This window comes from Mauremys mutica, chromosome 1, assembly GCF_020497125.1.
Source record: "Mauremys mutica isolate MM-2020 ecotype Southern chromosome 1, ASM2049712v1, whole genome shotgun sequence".
NCBI lineage: Eukaryota > Metazoa > Chordata > Testudines > Geoemydidae > Mauremys > Mauremys mutica.
The window spans coordinates 64549813-64575596 of record NC_059072.1 but is presented as its reverse complement, the minus strand read 5'-3'; the positions used below and the strand labels follow the sequence as shown (position 1 = coordinate 64575596).

Here is a 25784-nt window from a genome sequence, read left to right as displayed (position 1 = left end):
GACTTTTATCTTTAGCCTACTTTTAGACAGTAAAATTCACTGGGTATTTTAGATATCAGTAGGAAGTTTAAGATACATAATTACAGAGTGCTGTAGCTTCCATTAGTTTAAGATTATCACTGGAATGGTTCTGTATTAAAGAACCAGACAATTCAGAACTCAGAGAATAGAATAAAGATTTATTCAACTTTCTTTCACCTTATGTACGTCTTAGAGCACTAATAGTTATTTGCTGGGTGCTAGTACTGTTTGAGAATGATGTCTGCAGATACAGCATGTGACAGTCGGCTAAGTGTAGGAGGAGGAATAATATATTCAGGATTTTTAAAACTCTCTTCCTCCTGTTTCTCCCAATATACACACACCCCAAAACTTCCAAATAAGTGGAAAATAGAAGGCCTTAAGTTTTCTTAATGATGATTTCTAGAAGTTAAGGGTGAGAATCACAGAGGACAACAAAAAGTGAATAAAAAATTTTACATTCATATTTGTGCTATTTAGAGGTACAGTTCATTCATGACCATTCCGGCACTTAAAGTTTTGAATGTAAAGCTCTTTGGGTAAAATTTTAAAAATTGCGTAAGTCCCATTTTTCAAAAGTGACTTAGGCACTTAGGAGCTGAAGTCTCATTGGAAGTCAGTGCCACTTGAGCCACTTTTGAAAAATGGGACTTAGGTGCTTATGTAATTTTTACCCCTTTGCACCACTGGATGTAAAATGGCAGATCATTTTTTTATGGTTAAACTTTACATGACAAGTCTGAAAAAAGATAATATATGTGTGTAGTAGATTGTTGACATTGTGTTGTTCTATTAAACCTGTACATTTAAACAGTGTTCATTATTCAACGCTGAAAATATTTGGCCAGTACTGCATCTATTTTCTGCTGTTGTAGGCCATCAAACTCTCCAGTACAGATTGAGACATTGTGGTAACCCTGGTCAATCCATAATATTAGTTCTAATCTGGGCTCTTGCATTATTTAAAAGTAAATCTTCCAAAATGTTCTTCATTCCAAGAACAGCCTCCTCCTAAATGTTTTTCTCAATGGCATTATTAGCAGGTGTTACTGTGCTGAAAATGTTGATGCCAAGTGTAACATCAAGAATCTGGATAGATTTTTTAAATACACAGTAATTCCTAGAAAATGTCAGGGCATTGTGGCATCACAAACTATTCCCACTTAGATACAGCAGTTTTTCATCCTCTCTAAACTATACTTTATATTTAACATAACATAGGGCTTTTAATTTCCAAAGCATGTTGCAAATATTAATTATACAAAGTAGAATTCACTTTCTGTATAAGGCATACTGTTCTTGATTTCATCAGGTTGCTATGTAAAATCGACCTTTTCAAAGATGTGACATTAGTATCCATGATTTGCACATGAATATTCCTACTTACACTGTGCAGGGTATTGCATACATGTTCTGAAGTTACTTTAATATGTTGTCATCCAGAATGTCTTCATTTCAACTAGGGATATATGGCTGCCATTGTCTTCAGTAGGATTACTCATAGTAGTAGGCCCTATCCTCAGTGGGCCCACTCTTCCTAAGCATCCTCCAACCTTTGGACTTGTAAGAAATAGCAAAGTTTCTTTACTGCTGTGAAGGGCTCTAACCACAAGCTATGGATGTAACCAAATCGGTCCTAGCAACCCAGACTTTTAGCATTTAACAGCTGCCACAAATATGATACTCTGCAGAAAATGAGGGTTTTGGTTAAGGCTAAAGAACATACTCCCTTCTGGATCTGATGGCGGCAGAGCAGTAACAAACAGTAGAATTGCTAACCTAATGTTAGCTGGAGCTGACAGAGCAGAAGGAGTGTCATTTAGAGTGGAGTAAGATCTATGTTATTGCCTTTGTGTATCTGAATTCTGTTCCTGTTATGAATAATGCTCTTCATTATGAGTTTCAGGAATACTAGAGCTGTCATCCTGTGACTCAGATATATCAGCTCTAGGAATTCCAGAGACAGAAAATCTGAGGCATGTGCTCATTAATTTCAGTCGTTTTTGACAAACTAACTTGTTTGGAGACACTGGAGTTTCAGCAGTTGTGGAAGAATTCTTAATAACTCAACACATCATCTTCATCTTCATACTGTGTCTTTAAAATTACACCAGGATGAATACATTTTTGTACAGGCAAATATATGGATAAAGCATGTGTTTCTGTACTGTTCCCACACATACTACTCCACATAGAACAAGCAGCTACAAATATAGATCACTGCAATTTTCTGGTAGGTGCCCAAAATACACTGGGCCAACTTAAGGTGTAATGGCATAACACTATGCACCAGTGTTGGCGTTATATCCCAAACCCCATAGGCTAACAGAGGCTGAGGTTACATCAGAACTCAGCATGATGAGAACCTTCAGGCACAATTCTGTTGTCAATTACTTTCACTGTCATCTGTTGTGACACATAAATAATGTTATCTTAAGTTGATTGATGTTTTGAATGCCTGGACTGTACTGTGGAGGAGGTATCCTACAATCTTCCTCTTACTCATTGTCTTGTCATTGATTAGTAATTTTTTTTTAAAGGAGGCTATCAAACTGAGTAGAATAAACACCAAAGATGTCGTATAGTACATTCTCTCTCTCTCTCTCTCTCTCTCTTTCTTTTTTTTTTCTTTCTTTTTTTTTTGGCTAGGTACAGGAGCAGATACTTGAAATGGTGGGTAAGGGAACAAAGAAGCCCCCTATGTATGCATTGTACAGTGTATATGTTCATAGTAAGACATTATTACTTATGTAATAGTATTTATTATTTATATTGTAGTAGAATATAGGCGCCCCAGTTATGCATCAGGGCCATGTTGCACTAGGAATAATGTACAAACACAGAACTATATGATGGTCTCTGCCCCAGAGAGCTTATAATTTAATTATAAAACAGCAGATGGATGCTGAGAGAGAGACTGGGGAGCACAAAGAAACAATGAGACAGTGTTAATTAGAATGATAGGCAGTGCACTCATTGCACCAGTTGCCTATACAATATGTAGTGGTGGTGGTGGTCACTATAAACTTTGCAACTAGATATTGTGGTCTTTGCCCTATACTGCACAGGGAACCAGGAGGATCTCACTAATGTTAATTATGTACAAAATAAATCATTTGTAAAGGTTTCAATGGTGATAGTGATAGTGCTAATTAATTACTGTATACATGTATGTATTGGGCTTTGAAGGTGTAATGTGATATAGTATATGTAATCACTATATTTTACTATTTGCAGCAATAATTTTAGAGAGGACAGGTAAAAGAATGAAGGCCATTCTGCTTACCAATTTAAGAAGTTCATATGTCCGTAATCTGAGAGACTTTTCCTCAAAGATTAGTTTTGCATTCTGGTCAGGAAAGATGTAAATGAAAATGTTCTGGTAACTTGCTCAATATTGTGTACAAACAACTACAAGAAATATGCAAGTTGTCTGTCTTCATAGCCATGGAAATTGAAACCTGATAGTTAACATGAGAAGCTTTTCCTGTAGTCATTAAGTTAAGGAATCTGCTGGCATAGCAATTACCACAGTACAACATAGTGACTTACTAAAAATTGTTTGTTTACCACAGACTGTGTAATCTCTCAGCCAGAGGAAATAAAAAACAAAAAACAAAAACATGCAATGAATGCAGGTCAAGGACTGCTTCTACAGAGCAATGCTAATCCCCACGTAGTAAAAATGAACACCTGCAGTATGGTCTCTCTAGAAATGGGAAAGAGCTAGTGAATTAAGAGGCAAAATTTGAAGTTGTGTATATGAAAGTGCTGCAGATAAATGTTTTTGCTCCTCAGTAACAAAACTCTTACTTTAGTGTAACAGAAATTCATTAAAGGGTAGGAATATCTCCCTGTGAATGATAATCAGTATATATTTACATTCAGGATTATATCTAGATGATATTTATACTCCTGAATATAATTTAATCTTGATAATGGAATACCTCCCTGCTGTGCCACGACTCCTCTCCATATAACAAGCCTTGAAATCCATCACCCTTTTACCTAATCTTTAGTTATCAGGTAGGGAGATTATCTGTAGCTATTTACCCCTTAAATTTTTGGGACGTTGGCTAGAGGTGCAGTGGCTGAGTGGTTAAGGTGCTCGACTGCAATCCTGAAGGTTCAAGTTTCACTCAATCTCACACTGAAAAGCCATCTCCAGTTTAACCCGCTGCAAAATGGGTACCTGATCGATTCGGTTAGAAAAGTTAAAGCAGTCTGATGTGATGCTGGCCCCAAAGCTCTGTTGTGTGTACCGTTGGCTATGAAACTGATGTGCCTTATCCACATCAGCTATATGAGCCACTGGCTCCAGGAAACTTTGATTAACTGGCCCCTCTTCTCTTCTCTTCATAGTGCAACCATCTGTCCTGCTTCTTCAAGGTGTCTGGCAACACAAAGTACATACTCAAATCTACCTGGGCACCTGTGAGCCCTGTAAACTTCACTTTGAGACCAGGACCCCCTAAAATGCAGTGGGGTACTGGGAAAATCCTGTTCTCACAGGAAATGTTAGTTGATTTACTTAGCTCTTTAGAAATAGGGTTTGAATGTCTACTTGTGAGAACTCCTCTTCCCTTTGTCCCCTCTCCAGTCTGCCTAAAGTGATCAATTTAAAATGAATATTTTAACAAGGTGCATCAGGACAGGATTGTTTTGTTCAATGGATATTTTTTGTCTACAAGTCCCCCTGTTCTGATATTGATAGTAACCAAACGTCGTCGTCATTCGTCAGATTATGTGAAACTGCATGGATGATCTCTGTTCATTTCTTAATAGAGAAGTACCGCTGCCACGATAGTTACCATCACAATTGACAATTGACATCTTGTAATAAGAAAGAGCTAAAGATTGCATGGATGGGTTATCTAAATTGCCCCCTATTGGGGTAGCCTGGGGAACCTTGTACTGCCAGTAGCTGTGCGTTGCCTTTTCTGTGAATGAGAAAGATCAATCCACTTCTTTCACGAGCACTAACTTCTCTTTCCAGACATGTTTTTCAAAATCCAAGAGGACTGTATCCCCTCATACAATAATATTAGCTTTACCAAAACTGTTTTTTGAAGGTGGAAAGATAGGTGGTGCTTCCTCCAAAGTCCAACTTTGTCTTAACATAGGCATGACTTAAATCCATTTCAGAATCCTATCTGCCTCTCTCACTACATTCTATGTTTGTTATTGTCTTTGGCTTCACGCTAGCATACAGCGTAGCAGAGGCTATGTTATCTTTCTCATTATGATTATATAGTTCCATGGCAAATGGGAGTTAATCTTACTGTAGTAGAAGCAATGATATCTTGCAGACCTGATACACTGAGATGCTTTTAATTATTCGCTCCATTCCCTTCCAGGGGCATGGTTGTACAACAGCCTTTTACCTTGTTGCTAATGTTCAGAAGGTTTTCTTGTTACTGAGTCTGCCTTACTAAGTGGAATTTATTGTAGAAGATCTGTAGTTTGAAAAAAATGAACTGTTCTTTGTAGTGTCTTTTATCTGAGACCTGGTTTTAAATTATGCTGACCAAACCCTTATCTTATTTGAATAAAAATGAATGGTTTACCTTCTGATATAATTTTCTAATGGAGTCTGAGATTTTACATGTCACAAATACTGTAATCAGTAAAGAGAGAAAAAAATCTCAAGAGGGTCAGTTAGAAAGAAAAATTGATAGCCAAAAATATGTTTATATTATTCATCTACTGATTTTTGTTGCATCTCAAGATGTCACTAGATAACTTAGGCTTTGATTCCTTTAGCCATTGATCTGTATTTATGGACGGCTGTATGCATATGCTAAAAACTAATTGGTCCTTTCCAACTTAAAGAGAAAAAGTATGCAAATAGATATATTTGATAATGCATAAAGAGCTGTTCGAGAACCAGATTAAAGGACCCACAAAGTAGGATCTAATTCCCTTTTGTTTTTTCTTTTGATTGAGGAAGTAAAGTAAACACTATCAATACTAGTGCCTAATTAACACATACAGTCCCTACTGAAGTCTTTCTCTGATGGTAATTTATATTTAAAGGTGCACTGTAAGCTGTTTTTTCCCCATTGAGAAGGCTGCTATGGGGGAGCAGTAAGCAACTCATTTTTACCTGGTTCTGCCTTTAATGGATGGCCCATATGCCCTGCTAGCCAATCCCAGTGACTCAGAAGGATCAAGGTCTACACTACAGACCTATATTGGTATAACTACATTGCTCAGGGGTGTGGAAAATCCACAACCTGAATAACATAGTTTACCAACCTTCCCCTTCCCCACCCCTGTAGACAGTGCTAGGTTGACAGGAGAGCTTCTCCCATTGACATGAAGGTCTCCCGTCGGCTTAGTAGCATCTTCACTAAAGCGCTACAGCAGCACATCTGCATCACTGTGCATGAAGACAAGCCCATTGCCAGTGGGTGCAGTGTCGTCCTTTGGGTAGGAAAGTGCTTGGCCAGGCTGAGTCTGGAAATGGTTGGCTGACACTCTCACAGATCACTGGCCACAACACAAGAGGGGCTTTCTGTGAGCAAAGCCCCAAATCAAAAAGAATGTCTTCTTACAGAGTCTCAAAATGATAAAGGCATAAAGCTTCTTGCAGCTAATGTGAATGGGAGGCCTCCCATTACTAGAATCATTAAAGTGAGAGCAAGGGTTCTTAAAGTGAAAAGGGGAAAGTCCACATTTCCCAGAGTCCTTTTAAAGTAGAACAGTTAAAGTTTCCCATAGCCAGATACAGATAAAGGCTGCCTGCAATATGAGCTTTACACAGTGCTTTTCTCCTCTGTGACACAGCTAGAGTCTGCCATCTTTGTCCAAGAGAGAGGGAGTGTTCAAAAATGTTCATTCTTATACTTCCAATGTAGCCAGTGACGGCTCTTGTATTCATAGAGAGTGCACTTTACTCACTGCCCTGGCTAGTATACTAAAGACATTCTGTGCGTCCTTGTCATAGAATGGCTGGCCCCAGTAAATGAAGTAGGTCAAGCTCTCTCTGCCAGAGCAGGTGTCCCAGTTGGCCAGTTAAGAGGGTGGGGCAGCACCTGTGAGCTATAAAGGCCTAGGGAGAGATCAAGTGAGGTGAAGTGCCTGAAAGAAGCAGGGCCGCCCAGAGGATTCCGGGGGCCTGGGGTCTTCGGCGGCGGGGGGCCCCCGCTTCGGCGGTAATTCGGCGGCGGGGGACGCTTTCCGTTCCAGGACCCGCCGCCAAAGTGCCCCGAAGACCCACGGCAGGGGCCCCCTGCCGCTGAAGTGGGACCCGCTGCCGAAGTGCAGCCAGGTCTTCGGCGGTAATTCAGCGGCGGGGGTCCCCGCCGCGGGTCTTCGGGGCACTTTGGCGGCGGGTCCTGGAACGGAAAGCGTCCCCCGCCGCCGAATTACCGCTGAAGACCTGGCTGCATTTCGGCGGCGGGTCCCACTTCGGCGGTAATTCGGCGGCGGGGGGTCCTTCCGCCCCGGAGTGGAAGGACCCCCCGCCGGCAAAGACCGGGAGCGGAAGAAGCTCTGGGGGGCCGGGCTGCGCAAGAGTTTTCCGGGCCCCCCAGAGCGAGTGTAGGACCCCGCTCCAGGGGCCCCGAAAAACTCTCGTGGGGACCCCGGCGGGACCCAGGGCCTGGGGCAAATTGCCCCTCTTGCCCTCCCCTCTGGGCGGCCCTGGAAAGAAGCCAGGAAAGAGAGTCCCAGTGTAGACAGGTGAGAGCTGCCTGAGAACAGGGAACTGGAGGAGGTCCTGGAAGAGAAAAGAAGGTGTTCCTGGGGGAAGGCTGAAGGCAAGGAGAGCAGCAAGAGGGGTTTGCTGGCTGGTATCTCCAAGCCAGAAAGGTACAGGGAGAGGGCTGGAGAGGGATGAAGGCAGGAGGAGCAGTAGAGGGAGGTGTCTGCTGGCTCAGAGCTGGAGAGCTAGAGCTGTGGGCCGGAGAGGGCTGAAGGCAGGGAACCAGTGGAGGAGCTTACCCGCTGACCGCTCCAGGGCTTGAGAGCTGAACCCAGAGGAACCATGGGAGTAGAGTTGTACTCTAGTTGGAAAGGCGGGGGTGGCCGTCCTAATAAAAGGACAGGACAAGAGTGCACTCGAGTGTCGGGATGTGGTGAGGGACCCTGGGGCGGCACTGGAGCAGAAGGGCTTGGTGAGGGACTGCGGGGCTTATACGTCGCATAGTATATATACTGTTTGGACTATGCTGGAGGAATTCTCATTAGATGGGACTTTTGTATTAAATGAACCCCACAAGGGCTATATTTATACTTGGAAAGATTCTTTGGACTATTCCTGGGGACTAAGATGGAAGGAAACTGTTATGCCATAGCCTTCCTTACAAGGGTGCTCTGGGTGGGGCTGCCTTATGACAATCCTATTGGACTAATAGTGTTCCTGGTATGTTATCAAATTGTTCCTTTTTGTGGGAGAAGTAAATTGCTAGTTAAATCAGAAATTATGTTGAAATATATCACTTACAACATATTTGAAACTGAAACCTTCACTGTTTGTTTGTTTTCAGATGAGAGTCCCTATACTAAATCTGCAAACCAGACAAAACCACCTGAAGGAGCATTGGCTGTGAGGAGACAGAGCATCCCAGGTAGACCAGCTAGTTTAAATTTTAATTGCCCTTACCCCATTTTCACAACAATACGTTACAAGTTAGAGAAGCCAAATCATTTGTTAGTTTTATCAAGCGGTTTATGGTTTATTATATGGAGCGCTCTAGTGATGCGCTATATTTCGGTTGCCTCACATTTTCATTATTAAAAAAATTTAAAAATCTGCTTTTTACAAGTAATGTAATGCCCCCTTGGTTTGCATGGGCACTTTGACATTCGGGTCAAGGAGGTGCTTTTTGTTGTCCTCTTGAAAAATCTATTCAGACTGTCAGGGCCAGCTCCAGCGTTTTTGCTGCCCCACGCGGGGGGAGGAGGGGGAGGGACTGAGGGACCCGCTGCCAAAGTGCTGGATGTGCCGCCCCTTTCTGTTGGCCACCCCAAGCACCTGCTTGCTGCGCTGGTGCCCGGAGCCGGCCCTGCAGACTGTCTAGGTAGGTGGCGAGTTGTGATCAGTGCTTCTGATTGGCTAAGAATTGTATATGTCCCATATTATACCATCCCCACCCCAGCTGTCTTGTTTATCTCACCCATCAATCATGTCTCGTCTTTTAGATTGTAGACTCTGTGGGGCAGGGACTGTGATTCTCTATGTGTTCTTACAGCCTGTGCACGATGAGGCCTCAATTAGGTTGACCTAAGCGCTACTGCAATATAAATGTTAAATAATAACGGTAATTGGGCCAAGTTATAAGGTGTTAGAAGCTGATATTTCCCATTAGTCTTTTGTTCAGTGGAGCTTGCTTCAGGCTAGCTGCTAAACTCGTTCAACATTACATCAGCGCTGTGCATACACAATGCTGGCATCTCACTCCAGCATGCCACGCAAAGCTGAACCTCCTCTAATGAGACACAGGCAAAATAAATAATGTGGCCACCCCCTCTCCCAACCACAATACCATTTGACCTCCTGGAAGATGCACAGTACTAGATACCAGATACCAGAAATTCAAGTCTCAGTTCTACTGACTAGTGTTACTCAATCTCTGACTTCACAGCCTTTATTATTGAGCAAGTCCTGATATTCCACAAAGAGGTTACGCAACCTGGGAATGGAACTCAGAGCTGTAATATGACAGACCCGAGTGCCACTGAGGGCAGGTCTACACTTAAAACACTGCATCAACGCAGCTGCGCCGCTGTAGCGCTTTAGTGACGATGCTCCTACGCCAACAGGAGAGCTTCTGTCATTGGCTTAGTTAATCCACCTCCCCAAGAGGCAGTAGCTATGCTGATGGGAGAAGCTCTCCTGTCAGCATAGCTCTGTCTACATGGGGGGGTTAGGGCAGTATAACTACATTGTTCAGGGGTGTCGAGTTTTCACCCCCCTGAGCAATGTAGTTATACCAATATAAGTCTGTAGTATAAACCTGGCCTTAGTCACACTGTTTCAGTGGTCTGTGCTGCAGTGCTGAAGGTCCAAGGTTCAAACTCTGATGATGATATGGTGATGGAGGAAAGCACTTCAGTTGTGCATAATAGAATTGGTTTTTTTCTATCTAAAAACATCTTAGGCAAACAACTCCCTTCTGCCCCCTTTCATTTAATGAATGTTGTTTAGATTGCAAAGTCAAATTCTCCAAATCCCGCTCCTGTTGCACACCGTCTCTCTCTCTGTCTCTCTTGGTCCACAGCTCCTCTCTCACTCCAGGAGCTGCTGCTGCCTCTTTGTTACTCAGCCCTCCAGGCAGGTCACTCAGCTTTCCCCACTTCAAGGGTATAAGTCTCTTCTGTTCAAGGGGCCTCCGGCAGTTCTCACACCCAGTGCCCTGACCCTGTCACTCCTCCAGTGACCCAGGTAATCTTCCAGTTCACTGCCCCACCAGTGCCACTTCCCCAGTGTCATGTAGGGAAACCCAGGCCCACCCTCTACTCAGGTTCCAACCCAGATTACCTACAACATGCAGCCACGGTCTGTTTAGTCCACAACCTTGCTGCTTCCTATCCCGCATCCCACAAGCTCTCTTCCCACCCTGCTCTCTTGAGTGTATGCCCTTCCCTTAGGGCCAGAACCCCAGGGTCCTATTATTTCCCTTGGTTCCCTCCTTCACTCTCTACTAAACAAAGGCTGACTGCAAAATCCTCTGGGCAGCTTTTGCTGCTACCAGATTCCTGGACTTACACTAACTCCGCTTACCTCCTCTTCTTTCACAGATGAGCTTCCTCACAATTAGCTCCCCACACAGCTTGTCTCCCTCATTTGCTGCTTAATTCGCTAATTGGGCCCACCTGGCCTAGTTCAGCCCTCTCAGTACCAGTATGGGGAGTACACCCCATCACAATGAGCAATTAAGAAACCTGGGAAAAGGAGGTTCTTATCTTTTGAACAAAGTACTGTTTTCCATCTGCCTATCCATTGGGAAAATAGTCTTCCAGAATCTTTGGTAGAGGAAGTCCCCTTAAATTTTTCTTCGGCTTCTGTTTCTATGTATAAGAGAGAATTTGTTCAAATCTGAAGGTGAATTGACCATTTCTGCCTTATTTGAGAGATCCCCTTGGCTCTTAAGGTGAAGGCTGACAGGATTCACAAACAAAAGGTGTAACCCTACTGGGGTGTAACATATGTCTCAAGTTTGAATTTGTAGCCAAACTAAGAATTGTTGCAACAATCAACCTAGCTTCAATGCCTAGAAAGATACTGGAACAAATTATTAAACAATCAGTTTTAAGATTTAGCGGATAATACAGTTATAAGGAATAGCCAACATAGTTTTGTCAAGAGCAAATCATGCCAAACCAACGTACTTTTCTTCTACAGGGGTAGTGGTCTAATGCAGTGGTCCCCAACCTTTTTTATCTGGCGGGCGCCGGACGACGAGCCACTGAGGACCGTGGACGGCGGACAAGCATCCGCCGAAATGCCACCGAGAAGCGGCAACTTCAAGAGGCGTCGCCGCTGAAATGCCGCCAAAAATCAGTGGCGTTTCGGCGGCGACGCCTCTTGATGACACTGTTTTTTGGTGGCATTTTGGCGGTGATGCCTCTTGACGTTGCCGCTTTTCGGTGGCATTTCGGCGGATGCTTGTTCGCGGGCCAGTACGCAGGTGCAGATAGATGCCCCGGAAGGTGCCATGGTGCCTGTGGGCACCGCGTTGGGGACCACTGGTCTAGTGGATGGGGGGAACAATAAACATGATATATCTTGATTTTAGTAAGGCTTCTGAAGCAGTTCCACATTACTTTCTCTGTCTTTTTTTCCCTTAGCAAGGAAAAATCAAATCCACAGCTACAAAATGGGGAATAACTGGGTAGATGCAATATTGCTGAAAAGAATGTGGGGGTTATTGTGGTCACAAATTTAATATGAGTCAACAGTGATTCTAGTTACAAAAAGACTAATATCATTCTGGGGTGTATTAACAGGAGTGTTGTTTGTCAGACATGGAAGGTAATTGTCCTATTGTACTCGGCATTGGTGAGGACTCAGCTGGAATACTGTGTTCAGTTTTGGGCACCACACTTTAGGAAAGATGTGGGCAAATTGGAGAGAGTTCTGTGGAGAGCAACAAAAATGATGAAATGTTTAGAAAATGTGACCTATGAGCGAAGGGTTAAAAAATAACATGTTTAGTCTTGAGAAAAGAAGACTGAGGGGGTACCTGATACCAGTCGTCAAATAAGTCAAGGGATTTTATAAAGAGGATGAGGATCAATTATTCTCCTTGTTCACTTGCAGTAGGACAAGAATTAATGTGCTTCACCTACAGCCAGAGAGATTTTGGTTAGATAGTAGGAAAAAACTTTCTAACTATAAGGGTAGTTAAGCTCTGGGATAGACTTCCAAGGGAGGCTGTAGAATCCCCATCATTGGAGGTTTTTAAGAACTGGTTAAATAAACTCCTGTCAGGGATGATCTCTGTATACAGGGTCCTTCCTCAGCATAGGGGGCAGGACTTGATGACCTCTTGTGGTCTCTTCCAGCCCTATATTTCTATGATTCTGTAAATAAGACTGGAGATTTGTCATGGCATCTTTGATCAAAAATCACAGAACAGTCATGGTAAACTTAGTAAATGTCACAGGTTTCAGGAGAAATGGTATGTAAAGTCACAGGAACACCATTGAAAGTGATGGGGCCACATGATGGAGATCGGTAAAGTCCAGTCCTGCCGCTAGGGTGGGATGTCCTTTGGGGATCTGGTCCTGTCCGTGGATAATAGTAGGCCCTGAGGGGATGTGGAGGTGCAGAACAAACCAACCCCTCACTATTCCTGCAGCGGCAGCTCCTGTCTCAAAGGGCTGGCCCGGCTTCCAGCTCCAGCCCATTGGTTCTGAAACAGCATGCAGGTGGGGCTTTCTCCCATGATGCCCCACACCTTTCCTGGCCCAGGCGCTGCTGGATCACCTGCCCTGAGCTTTTGTGACAGCAAACACGGTCAGCCCATGGCTCGGGTGACCCCCACACCTCTGCAACCTGTGAAATCCCAGACACAATGAAAAGTTGTGGACAAACTGTAAAGTCACTGTGTCCATGACATTTTTCATCACCATGACAAACCTGAAGCCCAAACCAGGCATTTCATTAAATGTGTTTAATTCCATTTTATCCCCCAAAGCAGGGAATGGATTAAACATCTCTTTGGAACAGAGCTTGTTTTAGATACACAGTGAATGTATTATTCATATGATGAGAGTATTTGTCATTTTAATCATGTCTTCGCATGGCCCAAAAACAAATGACCGATTCTTTCTTAGGGATTTATAGAATTTCTGAAAGTAATGATAGTTAATTAAAGTGATGTGTAGTAACATTATACCCAAATTGCATTTTAAAACTTAGAATTAATACTGTGTGCGTGTATTTATTTGAATCACTGGTTAGCGCTGCAGTTTCTTTTCTGTGGAAAAAATCCTGAGTATGGAGGTGGTGTTGGCACTGACAAACAGGTTACAGAGTGAGAGAGAGATTATTTCCTCTCATCTCCGCAAGATGCCTGCATTATTCAAATGCAGACTGGCACATGATGTATTATGCAGCTGAATTGTTAATCTGTCTGTGTACTAGATTGCAACATCTTTGGGGCAGGGACTATGGCCCTAATTCAGGTAATGATCCCTATCAGATCAGCACTTCAGCACCTACATAAAGCAGTGCTGCCAGCCCCACATGTTCAAAAATCACAAGTCAGCCCCCCAAAACCATGAGACTTTACAAATAATACATTTTTGTTTTCTTATTTGCTCTTGGTGTTTGATCTTTTAGTGTTCATTGTCCAGCTTTTCTCTGCAATCAGGAGGACTAGAAATATACTTTTTTGACTGAAAACTGTTTCTCTCATTCTCTCTCATTTCTGCAGGAGATGGGAATTAAGAAAAACACCAAATATTGGGAGAGTAGTGATAAAATTGCAAGAGTGGGCAACACTATTAAAGAGGCCCATTGAAGTCAATGGGATTTAAGCACCTACCTAAAGTTAAGCATGTGCTTAAATGGTGTCCGGAACAGGGATGGACTCAAGCAAGTTCTGAAGTGCTTTCCTGTATAATAATGTATGTCTCCTTATCTGTTTGAGTAGCACAGAGGAGTAAAATAATCATTGTAAAACAAGCATAGTATTTCTTTGAAAACCTATTAAGCCAAATGTGTTTAGCATGGCAGATTGTTCGTAATTTGAAGTTTGAGTGCTTGAAATGTTCACCAAGATACTGGGGTGAACTTTTTGCAAACTGTAATATTTGGCAGGTGGTGTAATTATTTGTGGCTTTACTGACTTAGAGATGGGAATTATAACCATGTTGCTTTCTCTCCTCCGAGTGAAATCCCATACACTGCACTCAGCCCAAGTACTTGGGCTGCACAGTGGGGACCTTTCCTGGGCAGAAGAAATCTCCTTTGCTTTAGGCTACAGAGCAGTTATGTAGCTGCAGTAGCTTCTGCACTGCCTGATCTACTCAGCAGCAGTTGCATGCTGTCCTCCTTAACTCACAACTGTCCTGCTTCCCAAAAAACCCTGTGTTCCTGCAGAGCCTGGCTCCATGATATGCAGAGGGTGTTAGGCCTTGTCAAATCTTGCTCCCAGCTGCCTTCCTGTGCCAGAATGGCATCAGGTCCAATGAATATGAGGCCTTCTGCGCCCATGGTGAGATCAGGAGTTACCTTCGCAGAGCAGAAGCAAGAACAAGTGTACAGAACTAGAATTTAAATTTATTTACTTGACCTGTTCTTTTCCTTTTGCCCACCAAAGCAGGATTTTTCCTCCTGCCATCTCAGAATTTGATATTTAGTTGCATAAATGTACAGTCTTTATTTGTAGATCAGTTGTTAAATTTGGGCACCATGTTTTGACAGAAAACTGTCAAGTCTTTGAGGTCTAAAATTAAACCAACCAGTTTTCTTTCAGTATATAGGCACATCCAAGTATATTGTATCATCTCTGCACTATACCTGCTGCCCTTATCCTTGTAAGCATGCTGGATCTTTTCGTTTACAAGGCTCTCTTCCTGCTGTACATTGCTTGATCTCAAAAGTGGAGCTGGCAGTCTGACTGGAGGGAGAACATGGTATGATTGCACAACACTGTGTGCATCTACTACAGTAGTTCAGCTTGTGGAATAGTTTTTATTTGCAATTGTGAAGCCTCATTTCGGAGGATTTGGCTGACAGAATTTTAATAATCAGTAATAAAATGTTAAATAAACATGAAATTTTAGGGTAGGTTGAATTTTTGGACTGGAAAGTGATTCTTTAAGGGAGCACATGCAAAGGAAGAAATGTCTTGAAATGAATGTCAGGAAAAAGATTTATGATGCTGCTATCTAGAAAATTGTTGCTATATGTAATTTTCTTAGTAATGGTAATAAAGCAATAAAATCTTGTGATCCTTTCATGTGATTTTCAGAGTTAATATACAGTGTATACATACACTCTCTGTGTGTGTTGGCTGCAGACAGGCAGTTTTCTTAAGGCCATTGGCTCTGAATATATACAGGTGCTGTTTATCTTTTTTATAAAACCAGAAGTGTGTGCAGAGGGGGGTTCCCTGGTCCGTGGCATCTGTGCAGCAACTGTTCATATTCTGTCTGAGGCAGCACCAAATGTGAAATTCCTGAGGGGAATACCTTGTCTAGTACCCAAGACTAATGGATGAGAATATAGGTCAACTGGAAGCAAGAGAATTTTAAAGGCCAAACTAGTTGCTTCAAAATAGTAACATATTTTTTTAAATCTGAAATGTCCATGTAATTTTGAGAACAGAAAAAAATCTGTAAAAAGGAGGTAAGTAAAGGTTATACAGCGTTTTAGAAAATAACTAATATAAAAGTAATAAAATGCAAAATGAATGTAATGCATACGTCATGTGCAGGTTACAGTAAGCGTTCTGATTATCCAGAACATATGATCCAATATATAATGATTCAGTTTACAGATTAAGTCAAATAAAATCAGATTGGCTGAATTTAGCATTTTGATTTTATATGCTGCAATTTTGATGAAAGAAGAGCTATTATGGCATGGTATAATACTGGAATAACTGTAATGTAATATTTCTTCTTTACGAGATTAACATAATCTTGGTAAATGTAAAGGAAAATGTAGAAATGTTTATGCAAGTAACATAAAGAAGCAGCATGAATTTAAAATCATATTCACCTTACGTGATCTGAGGATGACAGTTTCATTAAATAATGTTTGTTGGGACAGACGATGTCTCACAGGGTTAGTCCTGCTCTAGCAGAACCATTCAAATGTGACATAGTTTAGTACTAACCAACTAATCTGATCGTTATTTGGTAGCCTATGTCAAATGAGTTTGGTGGGCTTAGTCCAGTCTGTAATGTGCAGGCATACACATAATAAACAGGCCCACCATATCTAGCATCATTGCTTTCATTCTCAGTAGAGAGTGGAACAACCAAGTGGGCCTAGATCTAAATTATTCCCGTTTTCTCCTAGACCCCGATTTAGGGTTGCCAGGGGTCCAGTTTTCAACTGGAACACCCGATCAAGAAGGGACCCTGGCGGCTCCGGTTAGCACTGCTGACTGGGCTGTTAACAGTTCGGTCGGTGGCGCAGCGGGGCTAAGGCAGGCTTCCTGCCTGTCCAGCTCCATGCAACTCTCAGAAGCAGCGGCATGTCCCCCTTCCAGCTCCTATGCATAGGGGCAGCCAGGGAGCTCCGCACACTGCCCCCACCCCAAGTGCCGGCTCTGCAGTTCCCATTGGCCAGGAATCATGGCCAATGGTAGATGTGGGGGTGATGCCAATAGATGGGGCAGTGCGCAGGTACAGAGCCGCCTAGCCATGCCTCCACGTAGGAGCTGGAGGGGAGACATGCTGCTTCTTCTGGGAGCCACCTGAGGTAAGTGCTGCCCTCAACCTGCACCCCTCACCCCTTCCCACGTCCCTGTCCCAGCCCCGGTCCCCAGGCTTTAAGCCCTGCAATCACTGCAAACAGCCTAAGCTCATCAGCAATCTACATACCAGCTGCCTAAGGTGCTTAGGTGAAGGGCACATAAGTGACAAGTGCCGTATCTGCAAGTCCTTTAAACCTAGGATGAAGAAGGAGCTTGATATCTGTCTGAAAATGCTCCTAATGGAGTCGGCACTCACTCCGGCATCAGAGCAGCGGTCCAACTCCGCACTGAGCACCACAGCCTCCATGCACAGTGCTCCACCAGCGCTATCCATAAGCCGGCACCGGTTCCCCTCCATGGCTCTGGGGAAGAAGCTGAAAAAGACTGAGAGGGGAAGATCTCCTACCTCCTGTAAAGCCCAGGAGAGGGCTGGGGGTGAGCCACGGTCTGTGCCAGGCAGCTCAACACCGCCTTCGAGAAGTCGGGCCCCAGCTCAAGTCAAGCAGTGCAGGCCATCCCCTGCTTTGCCTGCAACCCTGGAATAGCCGTGCAGGCCCCAGCCAGCTTCAGGTGCCATCGACACCCGAAGCTCATTGAGCAGCTCAAGAGAGCCTGACACTCCCAGTGGCACCCACACCGGCTCCTGCAGTACCCAGGTCTCAGGGAAAATCTGCATTGGGACTTATACATGTGTTCCTGCATCAGCGATACCGATCCCTATCGAGAGGGATGTCCCACCAGCATTCACCTGGAGAGGCATGCTCAGTGGAGCCTTCTTCGGTCCCCACACCGGGGGCACTGATTGAGGGACTCGAGGCATACCTCGCTGGTAGATTGGTGCAGACGCTCTGAGGCATGCACCACCCAGCAAGAACTCTGGGACTAGCCCCGACCGTCTCCAAGGGCCCGGGACTGATCCCAGGACCAATCGTCCACCAGAGACTGCCAGTCGCTTGGCCATCATTGCCTGTCTCCAAGAAGGAGGTCACCCTACTCAGAATGATCCTCCCGGCAACCAGCCCATAGTAACTCCCAGTCCTGTTCGACATCCTGGTACTGGTCAAGAAGCGTGAGGTATGGATAGCTCGGTAAAATCCGCCGAACGCCATTGGTCCCAGAGAGCCTGACCAAGACAGTCTTCGGCGGCCTTCCTGGCGTACATCCCTTCCAGGACATCTGTAGAGCCTCAATGTGGTCCTCTGTTCACACGTTTACCTCTCATTACACCATCACTCAGCAGGCCAGAGACTACGCTGGGTTCGGCAGAGCTGTGTTGCAATTTACACGTCCGTGAACTCCTACCCAACTCCAGGGTACTGCTTTGGAGTCACCTAATATGGAATGGACATGAGCAAGCACTTGAAGAAGAAAAGAGAGGTACCTTTTCCATAATTGGTGTTCTTCGAGATGTGTTCATCATGTCCATTCCATGACCTGCCCTCCTTACCCACTGTCAGAATTTCCAGCAAGAAGGTACTGCAAGTGGGGGGAGCCGGTGGCGCCCCTTATACCGCGCCATGCGGGTGGCACTCCTGGGGGCACCAGAGCCAGTCCCATGCGGATACTGCTGAAGGAAAAACTTCCGGCACCACTGCATGTGGCGAGCACACACACCTAATATAGAATGGACATGAGCAACACATCTCAAAGAACACCAGTTACGGAAAAGGTAACTGTCTTTTCATGTTGGATAGACATTCATTTTCTCTCATTTCCACTAATGCGACTGATTTTGAGACCTTTTGGGGCTGATTTCTGTACTCTGTCACACTGGTGTAACTCCAGCATAACTCCTTTGACTGTAATGGAATTATTCTGGATTTGCACCAATGTAATTGAGATCAGACTCTGGATCTTAGAAACTAGCCTACAGAAACTTGCATAGTCGCTCAAGCAAAGCTAGGGTGTGATATGGCCTTCCCCATGCTTAGTGCCTAGTGGAAGACTAAGATCCACCTGATCATTTTTCAGTGACTCAGAATCTTGAATTAAAAGCCACCACTCTGCCAGCTTGATTCTTTAAAAGAAAGGCAACTAAGCCCACAGAGCAGCCTCTGAACCAAAAGCAACTAAGGCCTGGTCTACACTAGGACTTTAATTCGAATTTATCAGCGTTAATTCGAACTAACCGCTCAACCGTCCACACCAGGAAGCCATTTAATTCGAACTAGAGGGCTCTTTAGTTCGAATTTGGTACTCCACCCCGACAGGTGGAGTAGCGCTAAATTCGACATGGCTAGCTCGAATTAGGCTAGGTGTGGATGCTAATCGAACTTAGTAGCTCCGGGAGCTATCCCACACTGCACCACTCTGTTGACGCTCTGGACAGCAGTCCGAGCTTCGATGCTCTGACCAGCCACACAGGAAACGACCTGGGAAAATTTGAATTCCTTTTCCTGTCTGGGCACTTTGAATCTGACGTCCTGGTTGGACATCGGGGCGAGCTCCGCAGCACCTGCAACGATGCAGAGCTCTCCAGCAGAGGAGTCCGGGCAATCCAAGAATAGAAAGAGGTCCCCAGCATGGACTGACCGGGAAGTCATGGATCTGATCGCTGTGTGCGGCGAGGAGTCTGTGCTCTCGGAGCTGCGCTCCAACAAGCGGAATGCAAAGACCTTCAAGAAGGTCTCCAAAGCCATGATAGACAAAGGATACAGCCGGGATGCGATGCAGTGCCGCGTGAAAGTCAAGGACCTGAGACAAGGTTACCAAAAAGTCAGAGCGGCAAACGGACGCTCCGGAGCACAGCCCCACACATGCCGCTTCTACGAGACACTGCATGCCATTCTCGGTGGGTCTGCCACCACTGCCCCACCAGTGACCGTGGACTCTGAGGATGGCATAGTGTACCTGGACAGTTCCTCGGCGATGTTTGCCGATGGGGAAGATGAGGAAGGGTTTGTGGAGGACGGCGCAGGCGACAGCGAACACAATACCGCTTGCCCTGACAGCCAGGATCTCTTCATCACCCTCACAGAGATCCCCTACCAACCGTCCCCGCCCGTTAACCCGGACTCAGAATCAGGGGAAGGATCAGGTGGTAAGTGCTATAAACATGGAAACATTTATTTTTAAAAAAACAGGTATAGAAAAAATAGAAATACTATATAAAAAATTTTAAATGTCAAACTATATAAATAGTAGGTCCACACATATAGGGATTGAACAATAATCCTCTTGGGACAGTTCAACAAAGCTCTCAGAGAGCTGCTCGAAAAGCCTCCGCAGGAGGTTCCTGGGGAGAGGTGCCTTATTGGGTGCTCCATGGAAGCACACTCTTCCGCGCCAGGACATCCTAATGTAGAGAGGAATCATCGCCTCCACCAGCATTGCTGCATATGGTCCTGGTCTGTGCAGGGCTTCGCTTAGCATCCGCTCTCTCTGACTCCGAGTGACCCGCCTCAGGGTGATGTCGTTCTGGACAGGCTGCATCTAAGTAGGGCAATTAGTGTATTGTTACTATTGTTAATGGTTTAAAATTAGGTTGCATAACAACGACCCTCGCTTAACAGCCACGTGCTGGAGGCCACAGAGAACAAGCATACATTGATCTTTCCCGTGCACTGGCGGGAGGGGATGAAAAAGGCTCAGCCTTTCTGCTTTCCAGATTGCCTTTAGCAGGAGAGCACAGCTACCCACTAACTGATAAGCATTATCTACTTTAAGGCTTACCAGGACTGTCTGCAAGACGGATTCAGCTGTCTCTCCCCGCTTGTCCGCTCTCCTGTGCAATGGCGCCGCCAATGAGAGCGTATTCCGAAATCTCGAACTTGTCCTGAGATCTCATGGAACTTGGTGCCCTGTATGGTCTTGTTCAGAGAAACTGACTAGACTGTGTTCACTGTTCACAAACATGTATCTGTTCAAGGAAATCACTTACTGTTTCCCATCACACAGCTTCTGCTCTTTCCTGGACTGCCCCGGCATCCCCCTCGCAGAGGCTGGCTCAGATTAGGCGGCGAAAGAAAAAGACTCGGGACGAGATGTTCACGGAACTGATGGCCTGCTCCAGAGCCGAGGCGGCCCAGCAGAGCCAGTGGAGGGAGACCCTCTCTCAGCAGCAGCGCTCACACAGCGAACGGGAGGACAGGTGGCGGCAGGAAGACCAGCAGGCGACTCAAACGCTGCTTGGGCTAATGAGGGAGCAAACGGACACGCTCCGGCGCCTTGTTGATGTTCTGCAGGACCGCAGGCAGGAGGAGAGAGCCCCCTGCACTGTATCTGCAACCACCCTCCAACGCCAAGAAGTCCTGTCCCCCCCTCACCGAAAATTACAAGACGGAGGGGCGGTAGGGGCCGTGAGAACTGTCACTGCACCACAGCTGAGCGCTAATGTACCACACACCTCTGACGCTATAACTGTGTAGAAGCGCTTCCCTTACAGGATCACCCAGTCCCAAATCCAAGTTTCATCACCCCACTATGTAGTAGATTAATAAAAGCTGTTTGCTGTTGTTCACTCTTTCCGTCACGTCTTTCGTGTCAGAAGACTGTGTATGTGGGGGGGGGGCAGGGGATTTATAATTGCACGGGATAGCCTACATTAGCAGGGTACAGACTATCGGGGGCAGGATCAACTGCAGGGCACACACAGACTGCAGTCAGTAGTCACCAGGGTCACTCTGTGTGGTGTATGCTGCCCCGGGTCATTCTGTGATGTGTACGCTTGTCCACGGTCCTAGCGCCTGCCACCCCCTAATGTTAAGGCATGCTGCCCTTACCATGCACTTCCACCGTAGGCGCGATCCTCTCCGCTGCCCTGAGCCCCAACAAGAGCCTTCATCCACGGACAGATACTCACCCTTCCCCCACACCCCTCACCCCTTCCTACGCCCAAACCCACAGCCCAGAGCCTGCATCCAAATCCCTATCCAAAGGCGGCACCACTCGCCCCTTCCTGCAAACCCACCCCTACATGCACAACCACTTGAAACCGTCCCCCACCCCAGAGACCTATGTAGGAGCAGGAGGCTGTCCGTCCTGTATTGTACAAGCGGTCTGTACATCAGTGCACACCGTACCCAGCACAGTATGCGTCCATGTTTCAAACCCTGAACAGAAATGCAAAGTAAAAGAAAGATTTATTAACAATAACTGTTCCGTTTAATTTGTTTTAAAATGTGTTTCGGAAGTGGGGGAAACTTGGAGAACGGGGTATGTAACCGCAGATCTCACTCAACACATAGAGACACAGGCCCAGGATCAGCTTCTCTTAAAATCAAGTGGAGAGTCATAGGTTACCCTGCTCTCCGAGGAAACTTGCTTTCAAAGCTTCCCGGATACACAGCGCTTCCCGCTGGGATATTCTTTCGGCACGGGTGTCTGGCTGAGCGTAAACAGCAGCCAGGCGATTTGCCTCAACCTCCCATCCGGCCAAAAAGGTCTCGCCCTTGCTCTCACAGACATTGTGGAGCACACATCAAGCAGCAATAACTACGGGGATATTCTTTTCGCTGATGTCCGAGCGAGTCAGTAAGCTCCGCCACCTCCCCTTAAGACGTCTGAAAGCACACTCCACCACCATTCTGCACTTGCTCAGCCGGTAGTTGAAGAGTTCCTTCTCACTGTCCAAGGCGCCTGTATAGGGCTTCATGAGCCAGGGCATTAGCGGGTAGGCTGGGTCCCCGAGGATCACTGTAGGCATCTGCACATCCCCAACATGTTATTTTGTGGTCCGGGAAGAAAGTTCCTGCCTGGAGGCGTCTAAACAGACCAGAGTTCCTGAACACACGCGCGTCATGAACCTTGCCCGCCCACCCGACGAAGATGTTGGTAAAACGTCCCCTATGGTCCACCAGTGCTTGCAGCACCATTGAAAGTAGCCCTTTCGGTTAATATACTGGCTGGCCTGGTGGGCTGGTGCCAGGATAGGGATGTGAGTCCCATCTATAGCCCCACCGCAGTTTGGGAATCCCATCGCGGCGAAGCCATCTATGACGACCTGGACGTTTCCCAGAGTCACTACCTTTGAGAGCAGTTGCTCAACGATTGCGTGGGCTACTTCAATCACAGCAACCCCCACGGTAGATTTGCCCACGCCAAAGTGGTTCGCTACTGACCGGTAGCTGTCTGGCGTTGCAAGTTTCCAGAGGGCTATGGCCACTCGCTTCTGCACACTCAGGGCTGCTCGCATCCGTGTGTCCTGGCGCTTCAGGGCAGGGGCCAGCAAGTCACAGAGTTCAAGGAAAGTGCCCTTACGCATCCTGAAGTTTCGCAGCCACTGTGATTCATCCCAGACCTGCAGCACTATGCGGTCCCACCAGTCCGTGCTTGTTTCCCGGGCCCAGAATCGCCGTTCCACACCATGAACTTGACCCATTGCCACCATGATCTCCACTGCGCGGCGTACCCTGCTTTCTGAGAGGTCTGCGCCACTCTCCTCACCGCGCTGCCGGAGCCTCCTCGCCCGATTTCTCAGCAGCTGACTGTGGAAGAGGTGGACGATAAGGTGCGAGGAGTTGACAACGGCCATAAGTGCAGCGATGATCGCAGCGGGCTCCATGCTCGCAGTGCTGTGGCGTCCGCGCTGTAACCGACCAGAAAAGTGCGCGAACATATTTCCCGCCGGCGCTTTCTTGGAGGGAGGGCGTGATTGACGGTTCGATGACGACAGTTACCCAAAACCACCCTCGACACATTTTTCCCCCAGCAGGCATTGGGAGCTCTACCCAGCATTCCAATGGGCAGCGGGGACTGCGGGAACTGCGCTTCGAAAGTCGATGCCGGCCCTGTTAATGTGGACTCGGAAATTCGAATTAGTGTATTTACTGTGGATACACAAATTCGACTTCATAAGGTCGAATCCACAAATTCGACTTAAGTAGATTCGAAATAGTCTTGTAGTGTAGACAAGGCCTAAAAGATTTGTACAGTGTAACCCATAGCTCTCTTTCTCTTTAATACAGATGTGTGACTTCTGGAGCTTGTAGGTCTCCAGTGGAGCCTGTAGTCTCTAGAGGCCATCCTTACAGCAGCGTCCCTAGCTGGGAGCCAGAACTGAGCAAAGGTGGGGGAGCCAGGGATGGGACAGGCTCTGGGGGCAGCCATTCCTTGCTCCCCTGGGCCTCCACTACTGCCCTCCTCTTCCTTGCAGCTCCCCCCTCTACTTAAGCAGTACTAAGGAGGCTCCCCTTTCTCTGTCCAACCTCGGGACCAAAAAACCTGTTTTCCTTCGTGAGCATGGGGGACACACTGCTCATTTGGATATTCAGGATTTTAGGTCAATTGAAATTTGGATACACAGACTTTACCTATACATGGCATGATAGAAAACAGAGGGAAAATAAACTGAAGTGCATCCCAAAATGTGCCCCTGATTGGACTAACAGTCTGCATGCCATCAAAAATCAGCCAATGTACCATCTTTGGTACACGTGCCATAGGTTGCCAGTCTCTGCCAAGTAGGTGAGGAATTGACGTGCATCCACTAGAGAGCCCTCCAAGATTTGCTCATTGCCTTATACTGCCTTCCCCCTCCCGCCCCCGCCCCCCCACCCCCGGAAAATGTAATTGCATATCACTGCCATAGAGAGAGAGAACAGGGCCTCCACAGAGCTAGACAGGAATGTTTGGGTTGCCTGTGGCCAGTGGAGTCAGGGAGCTGACCCATGGCAGGCATGGACAAGGCTTCCTCACGCTAAGGACAGGTGGTAGCGAGGTGCCTCTCAACCTTGGGTATCCGTGGAGGCGTCACACTTGGAAAATGAATCATGGTGGTAAGTGTGAGACTAGGAAGTCAAATGGCACTACCTTAATCAGGTTACAGATGTGTCATTGACCTTTTCTTGTGAGCAGACAAGCATCTTTTTCTCTTTCCTTCTACACTGTATTTTATCAGCTTAAAATTCTCACACTTGCCAACAACTGGTGAAATTTTTAGCACTTAGAGATCCATCACTGTTCACCTAAGCAATCAGTGATGCTGTGTGTTTTGAGTGATTTCCTATGAGAAACAGATTTTTTTTGACCTGTGAAAAACAGCTGACCTTCTAGTAAGTGTCTGTATACCAGCTGTTCTCATTATATTTGCAAAGACATATTCTGATTGTCGCTTTTGATGAGATACTGAAATTGTCATGTTTGTTGGCAGAGCTGGCTCCAGGGTTTTTGCCGCCCCCAGCGGCGGGGAAAAAAGAAAAAAAAAGTCGTGATCAGCGGCACTTCAGTGGCAGCTCCACCGCGCTGCTTTCTCCTTCGGCAGCACTTCGGCGGCAGGTCCTTCCCTCCAAGAGTGACCGAGGGACCTGCCACCGAAGAGCCGGACGTCCCGCCCCTTCCCGTTGGCCGCCCCAAGCACCTGCTTGCTGCGCTGTTGCCTGGAGCTGGCCCTTTTTGTTGGCTTCCCTATTCACTATGTATGTCAGTAGTTTAACTGACTGGAGGCTTTTGAAATAGTTTTTGAAACAGCTGCAGAGCTCCCTACAACACTGAAAAGTCATCAGTTTGCTTTCAAGAATTTAACATGAAATAAAACATGATTTTCCCCTAAAATTTATTGTGTTGGTATCATTACACAAAAAACCACAAAAGCAATGTATCTGTTATAGAAAATGAAAAAAGAACCCCCTCGATTGTTACATAAACAAGATCATTATTAAGGCTACATTTTAGTCACAGGTATTTTTGGTGAAAGTCACGGTCAGTAAACAAAAATTCATGGCCCATGACTTGTCCATGACCTTTACTAAAATTACCCACAACTAAAACTTGGGGGGAGCTTTTTGGGGGTGCCGCGGGTGCTGGGGGAGGGCGGTCCAGGTGCTGGGATGGGTAGGTGGCAGTGCGTGACCTGGGACCCCTGCTGGTGCTGGGGGGGGCACAGGTGGCGGCATGCAGCCCAGGACCCCCGCTGGTGCTAGGGGGGAGGTTGTCGGGGCT

General features: G+C 46.0%; 1 protein-coding gene across 5 annotated transcripts in view; it reads left to right on the top strand.

Moving 5' to 3' along the window:
* Positions 1 to 25784, top strand: part of GRIP1 (glutamate receptor interacting protein 1) — a 564392-nt gene that overhangs the window by 371107 nt on the left and 167501 nt on the right. For all 5 annotated transcript variants that reach the window (XM_044978400.1, XM_044978377.1, XM_044978391.1 and 2 more), the window contains exon 2: positions 8514 to 8594. In XM_044978400.1, coding sequence (XP_044834335.1) covers positions 8514 to 8594 — 81 coding nt within the window. The remainder of the gene's footprint in view (positions 1 to 8513; positions 8595 to 25784) is intronic.